This window comes from Camelus bactrianus, chromosome 7 (assembly GCF_048773025.1).
Source record: "Camelus bactrianus isolate YW-2024 breed Bactrian camel chromosome 7, ASM4877302v1, whole genome shotgun sequence".
Lineage (NCBI taxonomy): Eukaryota > Metazoa > Chordata > Mammalia > Artiodactyla > Camelidae > Camelus > Camelus bactrianus.
In genome coordinates, this window is record NC_133545.1 from 37,094,048 (window position 1) to 37,117,902 (window position 23,855).

The window sequence follows — 23,855 nt, forward strand, 5'->3', positions numbered from 1 at the left end:
CAAACCTTGCATACTAGTACTCAGAGTTAAAATATATTTCAGTTTAGTTTTTTGACAGCTTGAATGCTAGTTATTTTAATGGCAGCTTTTAGCTGATATTTATTTGTGGAATTTATACTTTTAGAACTTTTCTGCATTTGAGATTCTTTTTGCTTGTGAATGTAGCAGAACTGAATATATGTCTTATGTTTTGCTTTAGATCTTTTACTTAATTCTTAATGCTTTCTGGATATCCCTAATCTGATTTAGAAGATCTGTATCTTCTCTTATATGTTTATGATCACTGTGGGAAACTTGAAAGAAATCTTACACTGATATATTATTTCTGTTTAGATAGTTGACATTTTACCTTTGCCAGTGTGACTTCTTGCTGTCATTTTCATTTTAATCATATGGTTTCAAGTTGCCAAAGTGGTTTAATAACATCTCTCTCTTTCCCTCTCTCAGAAGTAGTGGGATTTGCACCAGATTTCCACCCCCTCCCTGTTTCTTTTCTTAATTGACTTTATTTTTTAGAGTAGTTTCAGGTTCACAGCAAAATTGAGCAGAAAGTGTAAAGAGAAACCTCTTGCCTCTACATATGAACAACTAGCCCCACTAACAACATCCCACATCAGAGTGTTATTGTAGTTACAATTGATACCTACATTGACATCATTATTACCCCAAACTCATAGTTTACATTGGAGTTCACTCTTGGTGTTATGTATTCTGTGGGTTTTAACAAATGTATAATGACATGTATCCACCATTATAGTATCATACAGAGTATTTCACTACCCCCAAAACCCTCTGTGCTCCACCTGTTCATTTTTTCTATTTTTATGCTTAAAAACCTTTCTGCTATATGCTCTTTGAAATATAGATTTATTTATTATTTTAACCCAAGGATAGCTAGAGTCTGCATATACATACCTTTAAAAAGGCTTTTGTTGTTAGAAATGGTTTCCATCCAGAAGACTTAAAATAAGAGTGCTTCAGTCAAAGGACTGTTGTGCCCCTTGTGAAACATTCTGAACAGTATGTTTACATTTTGAACAGATCTTTGAACTGTATAACTCCTTACTTTTTCTTAGTTAAAAGCTGCCATTAGCTGTTAACTTACAAAATATTTTACAGAAATATTTCCCAAAGGTGAATATATACTATGAGCTAGTTGTGGTTAATGTGACCTTTGAAACTAGGTTTGTAAAGATAAACATCTTACACTTGGATGCTTTTTAATGTTCTGTGTTCCAAAGTCAAGGGGACATTGTAAATCAGGCCTGCTTTCTACCTACCTTGCTAGTCATGCCTTATGTCGTGCTATCTCTGGGTATGCCTTTCCCTGGCATCCTAATTTGTTCTTCTTAGTTTTATACAAAAGGCTGTTTTATGTATTTCTCTAATTGTGCTCTAATGTGCTAGTCTGTTCTTTTAACAATATCATGAGCCTCTTTAGGGGAGGGGCTTACTCCTACCTTTTCTTGGATTCACCTTAGAATTAAGCACAATCCTAGGTTTATGATAGATGATGAATTCTTAGTTTCTAGGAGCTTTGTTTCTCTTTCTCACAACGGGGCATCTTTCTTCCTGCCCCCTTTTCTTGATCATTTTCTGATTTTTTTTCTTTTCTGTATTTTTTAAAAGTTGTTGAGCTATCTTTTGTTCTTCTCTGCCCCTCTTTATTCTCTTTCCTTTCTCCATTTTATTTACTTGCATTATGCCTGGCTATAAATATACTCATGAAATTGCTAAGCCAAAATTCCAATTCTAGTCATTACTAGAATATTTTCCTTCAGTTATAGATTTATAGAAGCACATTTGGAATATTTACAGAATATAGTTCAAATAGATACTTTATGTCTGTGTGTGTTAGAGATAAAACCAGTTTAAGCTTCAGTGTGACTATTGCAGTTCTTATATTAATGTGCTAGTGTTTTTTAATTGAAATAATAGATTTCATTGACCTAACTTTACAGCACTGTTTGCTTTAAGACTGCTTGGTATACAGAATAATCATTTTTTTATATAGCAATTCCTGACTATTGAGACCATTTTCTAAGCATGGAGAAAATTACTGAATTCAAAAGCTCCCCAATTTACTTGCAAATGACAACATTATTATAAAATGGCTATGCTAGAAAGGAACTTAAGTTCTGAGTTCAGTATTTCCGCTTAGCTACTGACTTTTTTGAGCTGTGTTTTTTCCAGTATTACCCTTTAAATGTAATCTTCTTTAATTTTAGCAAGATGAGTATCATATGGTTCATCTAGTATGTACTTCTCGGACTCCTCCCAGTTCTCCAAAATCCAGCACCAGTAGAGAAAGTCATGAAGCATTGGCATCCAGCAGCAATTCTGTGAGTTGTTTTGGGAGGAGTAAATGTTGAAGTTTTCTGATTATCCTTTTTGCCTCTAAAAACTAAGTGGAAAATAGAACAATTAGAGATTGTGGATTGTGAGACTGTGTTTTGAACAGCTCAAGTTAAGCATTTAAACTTCATTTTTAAAGATCCAGTACCCAGTGTTATCCCTTGAAGCCTGTTCCCCAGGAGATATAATTTACCGTGTGGTAGGTCGGTATTAGATCCAGTCTTCAGGGATTTAATTACTGAAATACCCAGAAAACAGAATTATGATATGGTTATATAATATAAGCCCGAGGGCCGAAACTTCAGAAGTATTTAGGGTATTTGATGTAGTATATTTAGTCAATGTAGATTACATTATTTAAACTTTGCTAAATCATCTTGAAGGAAATTGCTTGTTCAAGAATTTTGTCTTTTAAAATGACTGGATTTGAGGATACATTCCAACTGCAGGAGGAAAAAGTACTTAATCTGCTCAGTTCTTTCAGACTTGAGTGTTCATTTCTCCCTCCTTATTTTTCCTCCTGCCTAAACTTGTTTTGGAAATTAAAAAAAATAGTTGAACTCTTCAACTTAGACATTTTCTACAAGTTTTAAAGACACTGTCCTAGATTCTTTTATATTAAATTATTTTTGGTTTCTCATAAAAGTTTTATGTGACACTTTTGGAGGTGAGAGAAAAGGATCGAATGAGAGGAAGCTTTCTTAAAACTTCTTGGGCAGGGAACGTTTGTACTGCTAAGTGTACTTTCCTTCTTGTCAAGAATCTAGCCAAACCTTTAAGGAGGGGGATGAGTGGCAGGGGTGATAATTAGTTGAAAGATCTTTCAGTAGACAGATACTAGTTGACTGCTTCTTTAAGAAACTAGATCCTCTAGTTGCTATATTTAATTAGTATGGTCTCAGTGGTAAGTATTTTCTCATAACAGCCATGGGACTTTAGCTTACATTAAACTGAAATATGTTTTGTCAATAAACGTGAGAGTCTTTCTGTGTTTCCTACCTTGCTTCAAGAAGGGCTAAAACACTGGCATTGGTATAGAGTTCCATATATAGTTGTTGGACACAGTTGTGTTGCTCCAATTTTTGTTGACAAAGAATCTTCTCACTTTTCTAGGTTCATCAGCCATGATTTCATGTCATTAGTTACATATTCAGTTTTTTCGAGGTGTGTAATAAAAATCTAAAAAGTATCAAAGGAAAATTAAGTTGAATTCCTCTTAATTTTTTATGGCTGAGAAATTTCAATGGGATTTGAAAATGTCTTAAAAATCTTTTCATGAAAGAATTATCTAATAAAGTCAGAAATAATTAGTTCTAGAGAAATTAGGCTGTCCTGCTAAATGAGCAGGCCTTTCTTCTATTGCTTTTTAAATGAACACCATATTTTGATGATCTATTTAATAAGAAATGCCAAAAAAGAGGCCTTTCCCGGTTCATGTGCCTAAGCAGCAGATTCCTGGGTAAGATAATGGTATCTATTTGGTGTAGAATAATATCTTAAAGCTTTCATTAGTTTTCCAAAAGACGAGTGTCCTTGGACCTTTTCACATGGGAAGACTAAGGAAGGTAGACATGCAAAAAGATACGCTGTCAATAGGAAGGCAGTGCAGGTAAATGCAACTTTAACAAACTTGAAAGAATGTTAAAATTATATCATACCTAGCTTTTTAAAGTGGGTAATTTATATAAAATGTAACTGTGTTTTACATTTACAGAAAACTCTTTACAGACTATTTTCAAACAGCAACAAATTGGGGTAGTCTTCAAGGGGTTATATTATGTGAGGTTATTGAATCTCTGAGTTACTGACATCATGGGAGCATGAGAATTTTTAAATCCTATTTGGTATCTTGTTCATTTTGTAAAAAAACTATTCATTGGGTTTTTTTAAATTTATAAACTAATAGAATTTTAGAACTGAAAGGAATCTTGAAAATCTAGTTCAATCTCATTTTTAGTAGGAAAGCTGAGACTTAATGGTTAAGTGAATTTTAAGGTTATGTTTCTTGTTAATGTCAGAGTTAACACCAAATTCTAGCATGTTCTTCAGTATTTTAAAGCAATATGTTACTAATAGCATATTATATAGTAGCTGGCATGTAGTAACTTTTTAAGTGACAGTAATTAGTACCATTTATTGAGTACTTCCTATGAGTTAAGCATCATGAAAAGAGCTTTGCATGCATTAATTTAATTTTCACAATTTTGTATTCTTTTTTGGTATATAATTACTACTCAGCCTTTTCTAGTTGAGAAATGGACTGTTACATAAGTAAGGGACTTTGATTTTCTAAACTCTTTAGTCTCATCAGAATTAAAATATCTATCTGTTATGCTGGGCACAGAATTCAAATCAGTACATTTGTAAAATTCACTCTTTGCAGAGGGATTTCATAAATACATTTTTCGCAATGTATCTATAATCTAATGATTGTAATGAATTAAGTCTCCTTGAAAAAATAATTACATTTTTGTTTGTAGAATTCAGATCAGTCAGGATCATCCACTCCATCAGCCAGTCAAGAAACCTTGTCTTTAGCTGCCAGTTCTTCCTCAGAAGGATTGAGGCAACGTACCCTTCCACAAGCACAAACCGACCCAGCACAGAGTCAGCAGTTCCCATATGTAATGCAAGGGTGAGTGAAACCGCGGTAGCTGTGGGCCTTTTCAAAATCTGTGACTCCAGACTTCATGGTAGCCCCCTTCACTAATCAAAGTACATTTGAAATTTATTCATATATCTGATTTATATGTTAGGGGTACGAATTAGAGGATTAGGTAGAGCAGTGCTTTTGAAAACTGGTTATACATTAGAATTGTCTAGTGCATTGCTTTTCAGTCTTTAATGTTTGTGCTAATCACCTGGGGCTCTTGTTAGGATGTAAGTTCTGCCTATGTAGGTCTGAAGGGGCCTGAGATTCTGTATTTCCAGAGAGCTCCCCAGTGATGCTGATGCTTTTGATGCTTAGACCATGCTTTGAATAGCAAGGATCTAGGTAACTAACTTTTTTTTAACTCAGTCTCACTGTAGATCTACTCAAATTAGTCTTCTGGGGAGCAGATGGGTGAGTGAGGGTGTTCTTGGAAGAGCATAGGGCCCAGTAATCTGTTTTTCAAAAGTTCCACAGGTGTTTATGATCGGCCAGGCTTGGTAACAACTGAGGTAGAGTAAGACTGTGATATATTATGAAGATATGCTAACCACTGCATCTTATACAGAGTCCTTGTGAGAAGAGTTTACTCAAGCTTGCTATGGCTACCTTATATTTAGCAACTATAGCAGGCCTCGTGGGTTAGCCAGTTCCAGGGGAAGTGCAGCCGACAGCCACAGCACATCTTTCAGACAGCTCAGAGAGTAAGATCTTGGAGAATATAGTTTAGACCTGGGTTATGTCTGAAACCAGAGTACTTTGCTAGGGTACTGTTGTTACTTCTGAAGTAAAGGAAATGTGAATAATAGGTAGAGATAGTTGTTTTGTGTTGCGTAGCATGCTGTGGGACTGTAGTGTGTGGCAGGGCTCCAGGTCTGTGGTGAGGCTGGAAATAAGGAAACGGCTAGGGAGTAAGTAAGTGATATAACCATGGGATAGCCACCGACTGTTATGCCAAACAGGATATAATAAACATAGAGGCACTTCTTACTTAGAGTTTTGTTTGTTTGTTTTGGGAGGGTAATTAGGTTTGCTTATTTATTTTTAGAGGAGGTACTGGAGATTGAACCAGGACCTTGTGTATGCTAAGCATGTGCTCTACCACTTGAGCTATATCCTCCCTGCTAGAATTTTAAACTTAATTCAGTTCTTAATGTAAGAAATGAAGCTGAGTATGTAGCAAAATATTAAAAAAAATCTCATTTGTATTTCTTGAATGTGAAGCATTTCTTCAAAAATAAATGTTTAGATGAGGTTGATTGTAGACTTTGTAAAGCATCCTATGAAACTATTTTTGCTTTCAGAAAATGATTATTATAAACCAAAACTTAGTTATTTGTAAAAGGCAGTGTTCTAGGGTGTTTACATTATAGAATAGTAACTTAAAATACTTCCTATCTTATGACAGTGATTCATTTCCTATCTTTTTTGCAGAGTAAGACAGTTCAGTTCTTCTCAATTTATACAGTGATTTTACTTACGTGGTGGTAGTGGTGGAAAGTGAGAATGTTATGGATATAATAAACCCTGAAGAATATATAATAACATGTTAATAGTTGTTATCTCTGGACAATAAGATTTTTAACTCTTTCTCATACTTACAGTGAATATATTTTGTAATAGACAAAACAAAGTGATAAGGTTGCTGGTCTTCAGAATAAGATAATAGATATCTTGGGAAAAGATTAATAATTTCTCTAAACTAGGCTGTTGAAGAAATCAACAAACTTCAGAGACAAAGTCATTTAGCTCTTAGAAGTATATAAAACTGATTAGAAAAAACTGAACTAGTGTTTATTTTGCTAAAAGTAAGTATTAAAATGATGAGCAATAAAATCATTAGAGATTTGAGCTTCACTTAGGGAATCTATTATTAAATGTGTAGTGTTTAGTTTTAAATAAGGAGGGCAGTATAGCTTAGTGGATATACAGATTCGGGATCCAGCCTGACTTGGTTTGAATCCTGGTCCTATCCACTACTAGCTTGGGCAAGTCTCTCCCCTACTTTGCTTCAGTTTGCTTATGATCTGGAGATAACAGTACTTATCATAGAGGATTTCTGTGTGGATTAAAAGTTCATGTATGTGAAGTATTGAGTGATGTGCTAGCAGTTATCTGTAAATTCATTCATACTTAGAAATGAATGTTGTACATTCATTCAGCAAACAGATGTATAGGCACCTGTGTGTCTGATACACTGAAACATTTGAATGAATGAATGCCAGTGCTCAATGCTGAAAAATAAATCTTTATATTTGGAAAGAGCACTTTGTGACTTACAAAGCAATTTAAGTGAAAGTTCAATAAATAGGTTATTCAGTTCAACAATGAACATAATTTAACTCAACCTCATAGTTGTAATTTTTTACTAAGGAAGACTTTACATCTATCTTTAAGTAAATTTTATTTAACATAGCCGTAGCCTTAAATGTGCAAGAGCAGTAATTTAGTGACCTTGAAGAATTCACCCACAAAATACAATCTCAGCACTGCTTTTTCAGACTTCAGTACAGCTTATGGTTAACTATTCATATGTGTTTTCCACCATGTAGGTTAGTACTCTCAATCTTTAGTTAGCTTGTTAAAATTGCTAAATTCTGCTCCCTACTCCCTGAGTTCTTGAGCCACTAGGTTTGGAGTAGTGCTCAGGAATCTGCCAACTTAATAATATTCTGGGAATCTCACTTTGAGTAACCATAATGCAAGGGATTATTTGCCTATCTAGCTCTTAAAGAAACATGAAAAGACCAAACAGTACACATACCTCACCACTTTGTCCATTTATAATGTCACATTTATAAATCCCGACTGACTGTCTTGGACTCAGTGTGCTGTGCTGTCACATTTACTTAACTCCAAAAATTGCTCACTGGTTTATAGAATACCCACTGTTTTGTACATTCAATTTTTTCTTTTGAAATAGTAACAGCCTTATTTTATAATTAATAAAACTGGAAACCTGCTCATTGTACCCTTCTATATTAATCTGATTTTTTAAAGTAAAAATTGCTTTTGACCCACCACTGAGAAACAACTTTTGTACTTATTTTATTAGTTTTATAGTTAAAATAATATTAATTATTTGTTATTTATTATTTTATTATTTAATAATATTACTCATTATATTATTTTTTATTTAATTATCATTAGTTTTATAGTTAAAATAGTAATTTTTATATTTTCCTTCCAAACCCTTTTTCTAAGTATACTTTATAAGTAGAAATATCATACAATTTTATTTTATAAGACTTTTAAAAAAACATACTGTAGCCTGGACATCTTTCCAGATCAAATATAAATCTACAACATTTAAAGTCTGTATTAGGAATAAGTTTAACCAAGGAGGTGAAAGACCCATGCACTGAAAACTGCAAGACAGTAATGAAAGAAACTGAAGACACAAATAAATGGAAAGATACTCCATGCTCATGAATTAGATTTAACATTGTTAAAATGTCCATACTACTCAAAACAATCTATAGATTCAGTCAATTCCCATCCAATTCCAATGGTATTTCTCACAGAAATAAAACAATCCTAAAATAAGTGTGGAACCACAAAAGACCCCAAATAGCCAAAGCAATCCTGAGAAAGAAGAACAAAGCTAGAGGTATCATACTCTCTGATTTCAACCTATACTACAAAATAATAGTAATTAAAACAATATGGTACTGGCATAAAAACAGACACATAGATCAATGGAACAGAATAAAGAACCCAGAAATAAAGTTATGCATATATATGGGCAATTAATTTATGAAAAAGGAGGCAAGAATGTACAATGGGGAAAGGACAGTCTCCTCAATAAATGGTGTTGGGAAAACTGGACAGCCACATGCAAATGAATAAAGCTACACTACTATCTCACACCATATACAAAAATTGATTCAAAATGAATTAGACTTGAATGTAAGACTTGAAACCATAAAACTCCTAGAAGATAATAGGTGATAAGCCCCTTGACATTGGACTTGCTGATGATTTTTTAGATTTGACAACAAAAGCAGAGGCAACAAAAGCAAAAACAAACAAATGGAGTTACATCAAACTAAAAAGCTGCACAGCAAAGGAAATCATCAATAAAATGAAAAGGCAACCTACTGAATGGGAGAAAATATTTCCAAATCATGTATCTGATAAGGGGTTAATATCCAAAATATATAAAAAACTGATACAATAGCAAACAAACAAACAAACAAACAAAACCTCCAAAATAATTCAATTAAAAAATAAGCAGAGGATCTGAATATTTTTCCAAGAAGACATACGGATACCAGTAGGTACATGAAAAGATGCTCAGCATCACTTATTATCAGGGAAATGCAAGTCAAAATCACAATGAGATTATCACCTCACACCTGTCAGAATGGCTTTTATTAAAAAGACAACAAATAACAAGCATTGGTTGGGACTGTGAAGAAAAGGGAACCCTTGTGTACTGTTGTTGGGAATGTAAATTCCAGCCATGCTGGAAAACAGTATGGAGCTTCCTCAAAAAATTAAAAACAGAACTACGTATGATCCAGCAAATCAACTTCTGGGTATTCATCTGAAGAAAATGAAAACACTTAATTTGAAGAGATACATGTACCCGCATGTTCATTCCAGCATTATTTATAGTAGCCTTGATAAGGAAACAACCTAAGTGTCCATAGATGGATAAGTAGATAAAGAAATTGTCGTAGATATGTACAATGGAATACTATTCAGCCATAAAAAAGCTGTACCGGTTTATTCTCCCCATAACAGTTGTTGTTAAAGAGCCCTTTACAGATATGTATTTGCTGGTGTGGTAAGTTGGAATGTCCTTGTTTTAATTTGAGACACAATAGAGAGACATTCTTTTTTATTTTGTTTTGTGAAATGCTTATTTGTTGGCATGTTGGTATTTTAAAAAATTCATTTGTGATAGTTCTTTATCTAAAAGGATATCAATAATTAGTACTTATTGAGCAATTAGCACAAGCTAGGCATTGTATTGAGCACTTGCACATGCTTTATTTCACTGAACTTTATACCACCTCTGTAGTCTAGGTACTATTCTCTCCCATCATATGACTGAGGAGAAGGAGGTGAAAAGGTTATGTAGCTTGCCTAAGTTCACAGAAGTAGTCAGTAGCAGAACTAGAATTCAAATTCTTACCTGACTTGAAAGTATGTTTTTAACAGTCTTGTTGAAGTGACTCTATTTTGTCTGTCATTTGTTTCAGTATATTTTCCTAGGTTACCATTTGTATTTTGACTTCATTTATAATGGTGGTTCTCTCCCCTCTACTCTCCTGTTTAAAATTTTTCTCTAGTCAAATCTGTTGGTCAGATTTTAAGTATTGGTGACTGGGTAAGCAAATTTGTCTGCATGAGGACCTTGTGGCTTTATTCAGGAAAAAGTTTACTTTAGAATTTACTGTAGCTGGGCACTGAAGACAGGAAAATGAATTATGTAGTTGCCCTGGATGGAAATAGGTCACATAGGCAAATAAATTGCCATCTGCTGATGTGTTGTCTTGGTCTTGAAAAAAGTTCTGTGGGAGCCTGGAGAAGGCAGTGACTGTCTCTGGAGGAGTAGGGAGGGCTTGATAGGTGGTAACATGGTCTTAAGGGCAGGTTCAGCAGGGAGAACAAAGCAAGTGTGCAGTCTTGAAAAGGCATACTCTGGAAGCAAAGTGGAGAATCCTTGCAGTTGCTGCATCATTGCACAGAGTGGTGGGGGAAAGAATTTTTTCCTAATTGTTGAAGTTTCCAATTCCTTTCATCTCCTCTCTTTTATAATTCTTATTTTTAAAAAGCATACTAATGAATGTTTTTGGTATAGTTTTCAAGTATAGATTTGTGAATAACAGTCTTTCAAGTTCTTGGTTTTTGCCATAATCTCTACTATACTGTACTGTTTCCCTGTGTTCCTATAACCTTCCCTTGCCCCTTTTCTCTGTGTTTAGTTTTTATCCTATAGCCACCCGAAAAGGAAAAAGAAGCTGTCAGAACTTGTGCCATCAGATGATTTTCTCCTGCTTGTATATATCAGCAATCTCCTCATTGTGACTTTCCTAATCTGGTTAGGTTATCCTCTTACTTTGTTTTCCTTGCATAAAGAATATGACATATTGTATGGAGACAGACATACTATATTCCAGATAGTTCTGTTTTCTGTTTCTGTTTTATTTGGTTCTTTGCAAAAAATGTTTAAAAATTATTTTGAATTATAAAAGCAATATATGCATATTACAGAGTTTGGGAAAAAACAGCAAAGGGAGGGAGAAAATTACCCATCCAATTATCTAAAGACAACTGTTTGTTAACATTTAGTATTTCCTTCCAGTATCCTTTTCTTTGCAAATGGTTTTCTTTAATTTAGTTGTAATTTTTACCATATCAACATTACATGTTTCCATTTAATGTTGAAAAATTAAGTGAAGTTTGCAAGTTACTAGATTAAATAGTTGCTTATAATGAGTACTTTATTTCAGTGTTTTGTTGGTTTTCATATGAAGTTGTTCAACACATACGTATTATGCTAAAAACTGGAATATCATAATGGATAAAGCCCATTTCCTGTTCTTAGGAGCAGAGTCTGGTCAGAGAGACAGGAGAGTAAATAAGCAATTTCTTTTCTTAGTTATTTTCTGAGAGGTAATATATGTGAATGGTACCATTTTTAAAATGAAGAAAGTATACAAGAGTTTCTTTCTTGTGTCTCCTGGCTACCCAGTTGCCTTCCTCAGAAGCAACTGTTATAGCTATTTGTGCTTACACAAGTGTGTGTGTGAATTGAACACAAATAGTGTACTTTGTATTCACACTAGCCTACATTTGCTTTTTCACTAGATATGTTAACATCGTCCCACAATAATACATAGGAGCCCTCCCATTCTTTTATCAAATGCACATATTCCATTGTATATAGACTACTAAAATTTAATGAATAAGCCCACTTTTTAACCTGTCTATCTATCTCAGTTTTTTTTTAATTTTTAAAAATTTTATTATTCTTTCAAAATATTCACAAAGTACAGGAAATATTATAAGGAACCCCCTTTTACCTAACACCCAGCTTCAGCAACTATTAATAGACTGTGATTCTTCAACCAGTCCCCCTTCCTTCTCCCTTTTTTCTTGGGCTGGAATATTTTTAAAGTAAAACCTAGATATCATATCAGTTCATCTGAATACTTCACTGTGTATCTGAAACAGATATGACAAATATGGACTATAATAATCACAAAACTATTGGAGCACTCAACAAAATTAAAAATTCTTTAATCATTTAATACCTAATTTGTGTTCCATTTTCCCTGATTGTCTCAAGTATCTTTTTCATGGTGGTTTTGATTGGATCAGTATTCAACGAGATTGACATACTGCATTTGGTTGATGTTTCTTAAAGCTCTTCTAATATAATCCCTATCCCTCCCATTTTTTACTTTATGCCTTTTCTGCTCTATGTAATTTCGCATAGTAGTCTAGATATGGCTCTCTATATCCTCATGGCATCAGTTAGTATTTTCCTTTATTTCCATAGATTGCCCGTAATCTGGTAGCTAAATCTAGGGCCTGATTAAATTCAGTTAAATTCAACCTTTAAAAATTTATTTTTATTTATTTTTTAACTTTAGCTTATGTAAAAAATATGAATTTTATTAAATCACTTTTATAAAACATTTTGACACTTGGCTGACAAATAACCATGTAACTCCCGAAGTTTAGAATCTTAACATCAGAGAAGTTTGTTTCTTACTTATGTAGTAGTCTGATTCTAGTGTTTATTATTCCTACGTAGATAATTTTTCTCCATCAGGTGATTCGTGGACCCAGGGTTTTTCCACTTTATGTCTTTTCACCTCATAAGGTCTTGGCGTTCATCTAAATATACTTGGCATATGGGGAGAAAAAAACATAGAGAAACACACCTACTTTGTAAATACCTTGGCCTAGAAGTGATATATTCCATTGTTAGTCACATTCCATGAGCAAGGAGTAGTCACATAGCTCAAGGAGTTACAAGAGGAGCTAGGAAATGTAGTCCCTAACTGGGCAGTCACTTCCTAGCAAATACTACAGAATACTACAGAAGGAAAGCACAAATTTTGGTAAACACATCATTATATATCCCTCCCTAGCAATGATAATAACAATAATTTTTTAATATTTGCTTACTTTGTGCCAGACATTGTTTGATGTGATATGAGATATATATATATATATAAATTTAACAACCATATGCGTTAGGAAATGTTCTCATACCTATATAAGGAAACAGGCACAGAGGATGCTCCAGAATATATTTTACATAAGATTTTCTTATGATAGAAACTGACCCTTACTCTGATTTTTAATGAGAAATAGGAAGTTGTATTTACATACAATACTAAAATATGTTTATATAAATATAAATCAAAGAATAAAAATTGTGCTAAAAATTTAAAAACATTGCATATATCGTGCAGTAACACCTCATGCTTCTTTTACAACCAATCCTATTAAAATATTTTCATACATGAAATTATTTCATGATTAGTAAACGTTTTCAAATGCTGTTTTTAACTGATAAATACTAGAAATTTGATTGCTATATCATTTTTTTCTTATCATGTAAAGAGATAAGGACCAAAGATAATGAAAAGTCAATTTTCTCTATGTGCTAGTACTCCTGATTTGGATAATTTTAACCTAAAGACTTTGTTAATTTCCATCACTCTGCTTTAGTTTTGAGCAAACCAGGAAAGGGTTTATCATCTACTTGACTGAGTAGTCTGCTTATGCCATTAAAAAAACCATTATTTTGGAATAACTGAAAATTTGCAAAAATGCTGAAGTTATTTTTTATAATATACTGGTTAGAGGACAGTTAAGAGAATACACACATACAATAAACATGAAATCATTATTTTTTCTTTTCCATTTCTGCACACAGTCTTTTTGAACAGCCTATCTGATTAAGCCCTACAGCTATAGGTTGTGCTCTCTATAGAATGTGGCCAAATGCAAACCTGATTCCACACACTATAAAAGTACAAACACTGTAAATAGTAATTTTAATTTTTTTGACTGACAAGATCACTTACAGAATGATAGATGACAATGTTTGAAAATGGAAAAGAGAAATACTGATTCCATGTTTTTAGTATGTATGTGTTCTCATAAGTGTCCTTCTTCCTTCCTCCCCTCCCCTCCCCTTCCCTTTTCTTTTTTCTTTTAAGGAATTCTTTGTAGGTGGTGCTGTGTCCTTGCATCACTTCAGGAGGCACCTAAAGTTTGGCTGTCTTACCTCTAGTCATGTTAAAACTGATCAGTGGGTTTAGGTGTTACCAGCCTGATCCTCCATATTATAAAGTTCTTTGTCAGCCTTTTAGTAGTCATTGATAATCTTTGACCAGATCCATGATTTTATTAATTGTTACAAAAGGATAATTTCCTAGTTGTGTCATTCCTCTTCTTTCTCTCATCATTTTGTTATCCTAAAATACAAACCCATTCAAGAAAGGCCTGATAAATGCTGGGTTCTTTATCAGTTTTCAGGGTAGTAAGTTGTTTTGCTAGTAACCATGAAAGGTGATGAATGAGGTTTTTTTGTTTTTGTTTTTGTTTTAAAGTGTCAGTGTGAACTAAAAACTTTAATATGTTTGTGTTTGGTCTCCAGAATATCTGCTGAATGATGTACTGATTAGTCGTGAAACTCTTGGATACTCTTAATTCATCATTGGCCCGTGGGAGTCTGTTCCATTTTCTGCTGTGTCCTTTTGACATGGTTTTCATAATTTTGGATAATGTTCTAGATTCATGCTTGACAAGACGTCCCAGGCTCATCTTGAGGTTCCCAGGGAACCCTGATGAGAAATAGTATTTATAGTTTAAAATTGTTACGGTTCTTTTCTGTCTTTAGGATTTATCTTACTACAGTTAAAATACTGTTTTGAAGCCAGTAGAATAATTCTTCTCTGTGTGTTACACTACCAGACTTGATACATGAGTTCATTTGTTTCTGTTTCTTTGAATTTTTTTATCTTATTATTTTTTCTTTTTAATTTAGCTTTTTTCTTAATTGTGTAAATATTTTTAAGGTTCCGATCTCAAATCTATAAAACAAGATACCTATTCAGAGCCCTGCTTTCATTTTATTCCCTTTTCCTGATCTCCTTCCCTGTAATAGGTAACTACTTTTATTATTTTTTAGTTTTGGTTTATCTTTCCACTAGTTCATTGTGAAAATTTAAGAAAGTGTGTATACACACGTGCATACACTATATATATGTATGTATGTACACACATACATATATGTATACATACACATACATATAAATATATCCTCTCATTCTAACATTAAAGATAGTATATTATAAATATTCTTCAATACCTTGCTTTTTAACAGAATATCGCTTAACAGAATATCCAGGAGATCACTCTGCAGGATGGTATGGAGATGATCTTTCCTTTTTATAGACACATACCAATTCACTGACTGCATAAACTATGACAGTCTCCTATTGATGAATATTTGAGTTATTTCCAGTCTTTACTGTTACAAGTAGTGTTATGATGAATAGATTTGTGAAGACATCATATCAAATTTTTGCCATTTATATTTAGGATAGATTCTAGTAGTAGAAGTAAGTCAAAGTAGATAGATCAGAGAAATGCCTTCATAGGAGTGGAATTAAAATCAGGTAATTTCAACATGGTGATAAGTGCTATGATAAGGTTTTCACCTTTTTTGAATCATGAGCTGTTGTCCCTGTTTTCATTTTCTCTCTTGTTATTGGGGGAAAGGAGGCAGGGAGTGGGAGTAGGTTGAGTATGCGATTCCTAAGCAGGATGAGTATGTACAAAGACTTAAAGGGCAGAGATCTGAAAATTTTTTTCTGTTTATTTCTTTAAGCTAATTTTCAGAAGTGGAACTGCTTGGGCAGTTGGGTATAAGTGAATTTTTTTTAAGTATTTAATTTTATGAAATTGTTTTTTAAAGCCTTATTCCAGTTTATCCTCTTAGCAGTGAAAGAGTTGGGTTTTAGTTGTACCCCTTGCCAACACTAGATATTGACAGATTAAAAGAATCCCTGTCTTTATCTTATTTGCATTTATTTGGTGTCCTAATGATTATTTCCATTTCTATGAGTTCTTTATGTAGAAAAACTACTATTTATTGCAAACATTTTTTTTAAAGCTCTGTCTCTAAATTTTATGTCATCAAATATGTTGCCTTTTTGTGCTTTCTTCTACTGCTTATAAATTAGGAAAGTCTTCCTCCCTCCAAAGGTTTGGTAAATAATCAATTCTAGTTGCTTCTGGATTTACTTTGGTTTACCTCTTAATACTTAATTTTAGTCGACTTGAAGCTCATTTGCATATGGAATAAGGTGAAGCTTTAAACTCCCTTCCTCCAGTCACCAATTTTGTCATCACTTTTACTAGCTCCAAATAATAATTCTCTATTGTGTTACTTAGTGATGCATCCTCTATATTTTGTTTTACTTGAGGAAGGTTGAAAATAAGTATTTTTCTTTTCAGTAAGATTTACTATATTTTGTTAATAGATGACTTACAGTTCAGAAATAAAAATTTAGAGAGATGCTTTCAACTTGTAGAGCATTAAAAGACACTTCTTTATCACTCTGTTGCAGTAATATAGACAACCAGCTTCCTGGACAAGCAGTTCCGGCTGGATTCCCAGTGTACCCCGCTTTCAGCCCACTGCAGATGCTGTGGTGGCAGCAGATGTATGCTCATCAGTATTATATGCAATAGTAAGTCAGTTTGAATTCTTTACTTACTGTGTTGTTTGCTTTATTTTCTTTTTCATCCTAAGAATGTTGATTTGGGATTTCATTTACTGATACATTTTATTGGTTTTTAAAAATTATTTTAAATGATTTGGCTAAAGGAAAAAGGGTTCGCAGCCAGTTCACATCAACTAAACCTACTCTCTGCTTCTCCCTCTCTCCCCTAATTATATTTAGTAGTATTCAGGTATTTTCTTTAATAGAACATTTTATCCATTTAAGAGGAGAAAACTTAGGATAAGTTTCACTGGAAGGCAGCAAATCTACATGAAAATAGGCCATTAAATGAAAAAGGGAACAGAGAGTTGTATGTCAGGAAGGTTCATGTTGAACCTCAATTGTAGCTAATATTTTTTCTGGACTGTCAGTATTTTAGTAAGTCTTGCTTCTGGTCAGCATGGAACAATCTTAGCACTGAATACAGTTTCTTAGCTTGCTTTCTTCTGGACTTCCAATGTATTCATTTAACATTTCTAGCTTCTCTTTAATGTTCTCTTCTCCTTGTTTCTGTGATTCTATTGTCCTCATCATTCCTTTTATCTTTCTGATCATTCATTTTGTGTCCTTTGATAGCCTGTTTTTTCCCTGTTTCTAAATGGTAACATTCCTTGCTCAGTTAGACAGGTATTTGTATACTTACCATGTGCCTTATGATACTCAGTCTGGCAGGGAAGACAAGATAGGGCCAGTCCTCTTGGATTTCCTTCTTCCATGGCCTTAGTTGTTAGTGCTCAGTCATTACTCCCAGTTCTTCATTTCCTGTGCTTCACCTCATATCTCCACTTAATTATTGGTGATTTCCAATGAGAAATTTGCCTCTCCCCAAAATTTGGTATGTCCAAAATTTGACTCCACCATCCTTTTAAATGCCTTCTCCTTGACTTCTTTGTCAGAGGTACTGTCTCTTCTTAGTTATCCTCCAAGCTCTTAACCTTAATCAGCTTTGATTCTGGCTTCTGTTATCCCTGAACCCAGCAACTTACCAAGATGAGTTAATATGTTGTTTCTAGCTTCTGTCCTTCTCTTCGTCTTACTTCCAATATTGTGCCCAGATCCTTTCTCATATTAGACCCACTTTACTGCAATTGCTTTCTCCTTTTAGGCTCTTTGCTATATTCCGTTGTACTAGTGCCATGTTAACTTGCTTAACACATAATTCAGCCCATCATCTCCAGCCCCCTAAATATCTGATGGCTGTCTTGCCTACAGTGTGAAGTCTATACCCTCATCGTTTTTCTAGACCTTACCCCATAAAGCTAACCTTTGTGAACTTCATATCCTAATGCTCTCCTGTATAACCCCTTGGCTCCAGGCAGGTTCTTTGTACCTTACCTGTTGCCATGAGTCATCTGAGTGACTGCTTTATGCTTAATACTCTACTAGATGCTTTATACCCCTTATCTTGTTTATAACCTTGCAAGAGCTGTATAAGTAGGTTGCTACTAAATCATATAATCTTATGTACATCATTTAACTTTAGAGCCTCAAGTTCTTACCTTTAATGAAATAACTCACTGATGAATTAGAATATCCATGAGATAGAAAGTGTTTTGGAAATAAAAGAGCCCTCTTCGGACACAAGGTTTTAGCATACTGGCCTAAATAGGCTTTTGTAGCCTGGGAAACTTCTATTTTATTTTTGCTATCTTGATTTTAAAACTTTTTATAGAAAAATTTCAGCACATAAAAGAATAATAAAAAGAGTTCCTGTGTTCTCATTACCCAGCTTTTCAACATTTATCAATTCATGATAGTCTAGTTCTACAACTTCCCCCCTTTGCTGAATAATTTAAAGCAAATTTCAGACATATTATCATTTTGCTGGGAGTCTTTTACAGGACAATTTATTCTTTCAAGCAATTAAATTATAAGCAAACTTCAGGACCACAATTCTTCATAAGTTGACAAGGACCTATACCAGTGTTCCCCAGATGGAGTTCCCAAAGTCAAGATTGGGGTTGAGAGATTGTTATTTGGGATCTAGTTAATATTTTAACATACTAATACAAATCATTTATCACTGACAGTGGACACACATGGTAATGATTAATGTGTATTTTTAGACAAATCTTTCAAAACATGGGCCTGAGGGAGAGGTGGTGGGTATGGGGGTATTTATCCCTGTAGAATAGCAGAAGAGGCCATTAGTGAAAAGATTTGGGAAAAGAGCTGGTCATTACCTTATGATTTAGTGAGAGAGAAAAGAGTGATTAACATGGCTGTTCTTATCTCTTCCACCTCTCCCCACTGTCTTAGACTACCAGGCTAGAACATCCCTTCCTGAGCTACTCCAACCATCAATGTTGGTTCCACTTTTCCACTGGGATTTATGCTTACCTAGGAAATGCGGTGCAGGAGTTGTGATATTCCATATTAGGTTTATGAAAAATACATATGGCTCCCCAGGAAGTTTTGAAAAATATAATATGGTACAGTTTTTTTTTCTTTTTAATATTTATTTTGGTGAATATTTCAGTCAAGCTGCAGTTTCAGCTCAGGCCACATCAAATGCCAACCCAGCCCAGCCTGCTGCTTCACAGCCTCTAAATTTGGCACATGTTCCTGGAGAAGAACCCCCACCAGCTCCAAACCTAGTGGCCCAAGAAAATCGACCCATGAATGAGAATGTTCAAATGAATGCACAGGGAGGTCCAGTGCTAAATGAAGAAGACTTCAATCGAGACTGGCTAGACTGGATGTACACGTTCTCGCGAGCTGCAATTCTCCTTAGCATTGTATACTTCTATTCTTCTTTTAGTCGGTTTATCATGGTAATGGGAGCCATGCTACTGGTTTACTTGTGAGTGATGTTCATTAACTTTTTGTGGTTTAATTACTTTCTAAAACTGTTCTCAGAGTCTGGCATATGGTAGTCTGTTGTGAATGTTGAGTGAAGGAATATGAATGTTGGGCTCCAGATATCTGACATCAGAAGCAAAGCAGGTTATGTTTAATAAGAATGTTTATCAGAATTGTCTAGAAGCAGATTTTTTCCTTTACTGTCCTTTATAGAAATTGTTTGTTCAGTTAGGCATGCTCTATCTATTATTTAGAACTTGAATGTATGATGTAGTCTTGCAAATAGATATTCTTTTAAATTATAGTTATCAATAGTAAGTCCTATAGGTATAGGTCAGATTATTTTTCATAAGTAGACTAACTTTCCCTTGCCCCCCTTTTCCCCAAGAGGCAAACAAATATCTAGTTGAATTTCATTTTGAAAAATATCAAAAAATGATTTTATGACTCATGATAGGTCTTTTTTTTCTAAATTCTTTTTTTGGGGGTGGGAAGGAGAGGTAATTAGGTTTATTTATTTATTGATGGAGGTTCTGAGAATTAAACCCAAGACCTTGAGCATGCTAGGCACGGCACTCTACCACTGAGCTGTACCTTCTCCTCTCCTGATAGGTCTTGATATCTAGCACAGAGCCAGTTAAGCTCATGATAGACTTTTAGACTTAAATTGGTTCCTGTTTTGCTGTCACTGCTTTGAAAAGGGTAGTTCTTGGCCTGAAGTAGGAGATTTGATCTTTTCATTTATCATAGTTCTAATCATTTTTCTCTTGTAGGACACTAATGTTTTATAAAAATAAAAATAGTTGTGACTTATTTTCTTTTCTCTTTGTTTTACTGAACAGACACCAAGCTGGGTGGTTTCCTTTTAGACAAGAAGGAGGTCAGCAACAGGCTCCCAACAATAATGCTGAAGTTAACAATGATGTGCAAAACGCAAACAACCTCGAACTTGAAGAAATGGTATGCTGATGAGGTTTTTGTATACTTTAAATATAGATGTTTCCTCAGCACTGTATGAGGCCAACATAATAAAAGAATCTTGGGGTGTTCCACAGTATTTATGGAATGGCACATGAAGAAAAGTTAACATGTAAATGTGTGGTTTCATCCACAAGTACTAAGAAAATAATACTGAGTCAGTCATGTATCAGAATTAAGTGGGAAGAAGTAATATTATTCTTCCTAAAAGTGGCCTAGAAAGAAAATGATGCACACAGTGGAATTTATTATATTAAACTGGCATTTATCCCTTTGAACTTGATCAAGGAGGAATTTATCAGTTTTGGACTTAACAAAGACTTCTAATGACCAGATAGTACCACTTCCTTATTATATGCTTGTATTTCTTCTCTGGGAAGAACTTAACTCTTTCTGTCATGAGTTAACGTTAGCTGTTCGGATCACTTAAGAGTATGTTTCTTGTTTTGTTTGAAAGGAGCGTCTTATGGATGATGGGCTTGAAGATGAGAGTGGAGAAGATGCAGGAGAAGATGGCAGTGCAATTCAAAGGCCTGGATTAATGGCGTCAGCTTGGTCTTTTATCACGACCTTCTTTACTTCACTAATACCAGAGGGGCCTCCCCAGGTTGCCAATTAGACCTGAAAAACTGTGCCAGCTGCAAAGGAGGTTCTGAATTTAGGAAAGTGTTTTAAATAACAGTGCAATTGCAAAAAAATTTATTACTTTCTTTTCATCATCATGTACAGAGGTGTTTTTTTCTTTAAGCTTCTCATGCATATGAATATTTTAAGCACAAATGGACTACTAAATGTGTGATTTTTTTTTTTAGGATCCTAACAGAATATAACGTAACAATATTGGTCTTCCAGGTTTTATTAATTTCAATTATGTATATTATACCAAGACAGACCTATTTGTGTGTCTTACTTCTTTAAAGAGCTGCTTCACATGTAAATGTCTATAGCTAATAGCCCAGCCCTTCAGTGTATAATTTGAATAAATATATCTATTTTCTGTGAATTATCCTGAACGTTTTAAACAGAATGACCTCATAGTTTTTAATAAGAAATATTATTTACCTAAAATGTGCTAGTAGCATCTTGCCCAGCCATAAAGCAATAAACTTCTCAATAATCTTAATTTTGACATTTGAATAAATAATGGAAACTTTCTATTTTAAGGGCATGTATCCCATCAATTGGAATTAGTACCTTAAAAAAAAAAGGCAGCTCTTCAATGGAATTAATAGTGATATAAAATGTTTGATATAGGCAGTACTTTTATAAAATGAGATATGCTGGAAATTGCTCCCTGTAATTTTTTAAAATAAAAGGTCAATTATGATAAACTGTCTTATGGGATATTTATTCAAACTCTTCAATAATGTACCCATTACATGGAAATATCTATATAAGTTTCAGTAGTTGTTGGGTTGCTGAAGTCTTTAAGGTCATTTTCACCTCTTTCTATTCCAGATGAATATCTTCTAGTTCTCAGGTAGTCTGAAACCTCATTAGTTTATTTAGAAATCCCTGTGAAAGTCAATTCAGTACTTCATAAGAAAGAGTAAGTATCTTATCAGGTAGTTAACTAAAATTGAATAAATGAGGATAGGAGAACTGACCATGGAAGAACTTTGTCTCACCTAGAATGTATTATAATGTTATATATGGTACTGGTACAGTAATATATGATTAGATAAGAGAATAAAACAGAAGGTTAAAAAGAAATCCATGAATTATTCTAAAATTGTTTATAATGATAAAGGTGACATTTCAAGGGGTAACTGGTTAACCCTTAGAAAAGTATACATTTCTGTTTATAGATATCAGCCAAGACATCATGATTGAATAACAGCAGTTCAACCATGAAAATACTGATAGAAAATATAGATAAATATTTACATAATACTGGGGTAAGGAAATACCTCTACGACAGAATCCCTAAAAGGAAAGGTTGCTTATGTACATAATGATTTGACATACATAATTAAAAGGTAAACAGTTAGGAAAAATATTTTAAAAGTGATAAGTAAGTCTTAAATTAGCAAAAAAACAAAAACAAAAACAAAAAAAAAACAAACCAAAATCCCAATAGGAAATGGGCAAGGGTAGTCTCTTAGCTTGGACTGCCATGACAAATTACCATAGTCTTGGTGGCTTAAACAACAAACATTTATTTCTCACAGTTCTTGAGGCTGCAAAGTGCAAGATCAAGGTGCTGGCAGATTCTGTGTCTGGTGAAGGCCTTCTTCCTGGCTTGTAGATGACTGTCTTCTTGTGTCCTCCATGTCAGAGTTCTCTCCTGTCTCTTTTTATAAGGGCATTAACTATTCATGAGGTGTCTGCCCGCATGCCCTAATTACCTCTCAAAGCCCCACCTCGTAATTGGGGGTTAAGATTTCAACATGAATATTGGGGGGACACAAGCAGTAAGTCCGTAACATACACACATGGGCAATAAATGGGAAAAATGTAATATGTACAAGTTAAAACTATCAAATTGGTAAGATAAGAAGTGTTGGTGAAGCTGTAGAGGAATGTAAAATCCTTTCCAGCAAATATCAGATTTTCAGAATGTGCACAGAATCGTTCAGTGTCATCCCGTTGTTCCTAGAATAAAATCAGGTTCCTAAACATGGCTTTACAAAATCCTGAAAGGTTGAGTCCTTGCAGCCTCTCAATCTATGTTTCTCCTTGAATACCTCTGCTTCTGTTTCAGCTAGGCTGACTTTCCAGTTTCAGCTGGAATTCTAATTCCATTCTTTTTGTTTGGAACACAGCTCCTTCCTCCTTTGCCTTGTTACTTACTAATTATCAGACCTCGGCTCACGGCCTTTGCACTTAACACCATTGGCAGTTTACATTTATTTCCTTATTTGTCTCTTCCACAAAACATGAGGGCTATGAGGTTGGGAAGTGAATTTATGCTCATTAGTATATCCTCCATCCTAGAAGAGTGCCCAGTAGTTAGATCAGTATTGAATGAATGATTGAAAATGTGCACACCCTTTGAAGCAGAAAAAGTTTGGAAGGGTATCATGCATGTGACATTTAGCTAAGATATTCACTGCATTGTTTATAATAGGAAAGTAGGACTGACAGATGTTCGACAAGGTGAGCTATGGTACATCTGTACACTACTTGGGTCTGTGATTAGGAAAGGCTTGTTTCAGGGCTGATGCAATCATCGTATCCAGATGGAGGGTCTGGATTTTAACCTGGGAGCTAAGTAAATAAACCGTCAAAGCTAGAAAAAATGTTCCATACATCAGATCCTAAAAGAGAGTGGGTAGGTAGAGTAAGAATGCAGGAATAAT

At 34.2% G+C, this 23,855-nt stretch overlaps 1 protein-coding gene across 1 annotated transcript in view; it reads left to right on the top strand.

Moving 5' to 3' along the window:
• The window catches only part of HERPUD2 (HERPUD family member 2), a 36,620-nt gene extending 14,736 nt beyond the window's left edge, over nt 1-21,884 (top strand). The window contains exons 4-9 of the mRNA XM_074367239.1: nt 2,229-2,342; nt 4,836-4,990; nt 16,618-16,740; nt 19,253-19,576; nt 20,418-20,535; nt 21,011-21,884. Of these exons, the coding sequence (XP_074223340.1) occupies nt 2,229-2,342; nt 4,836-4,990; nt 16,618-16,740; nt 19,253-19,576; nt 20,418-20,535; nt 21,011-21,172 (996 nt within the window). The 3' untranslated portion in view covers nt 21,173-21,884. The remainder of the gene's footprint in view (nt 1-2,228; nt 2,343-4,835; nt 4,991-16,617; nt 16,741-19,252; nt 19,577-20,417; nt 20,536-21,010) is intronic.
• The last annotated feature ends 1,971 nt before the right edge of the window (nt 21,885-23,855 follow it).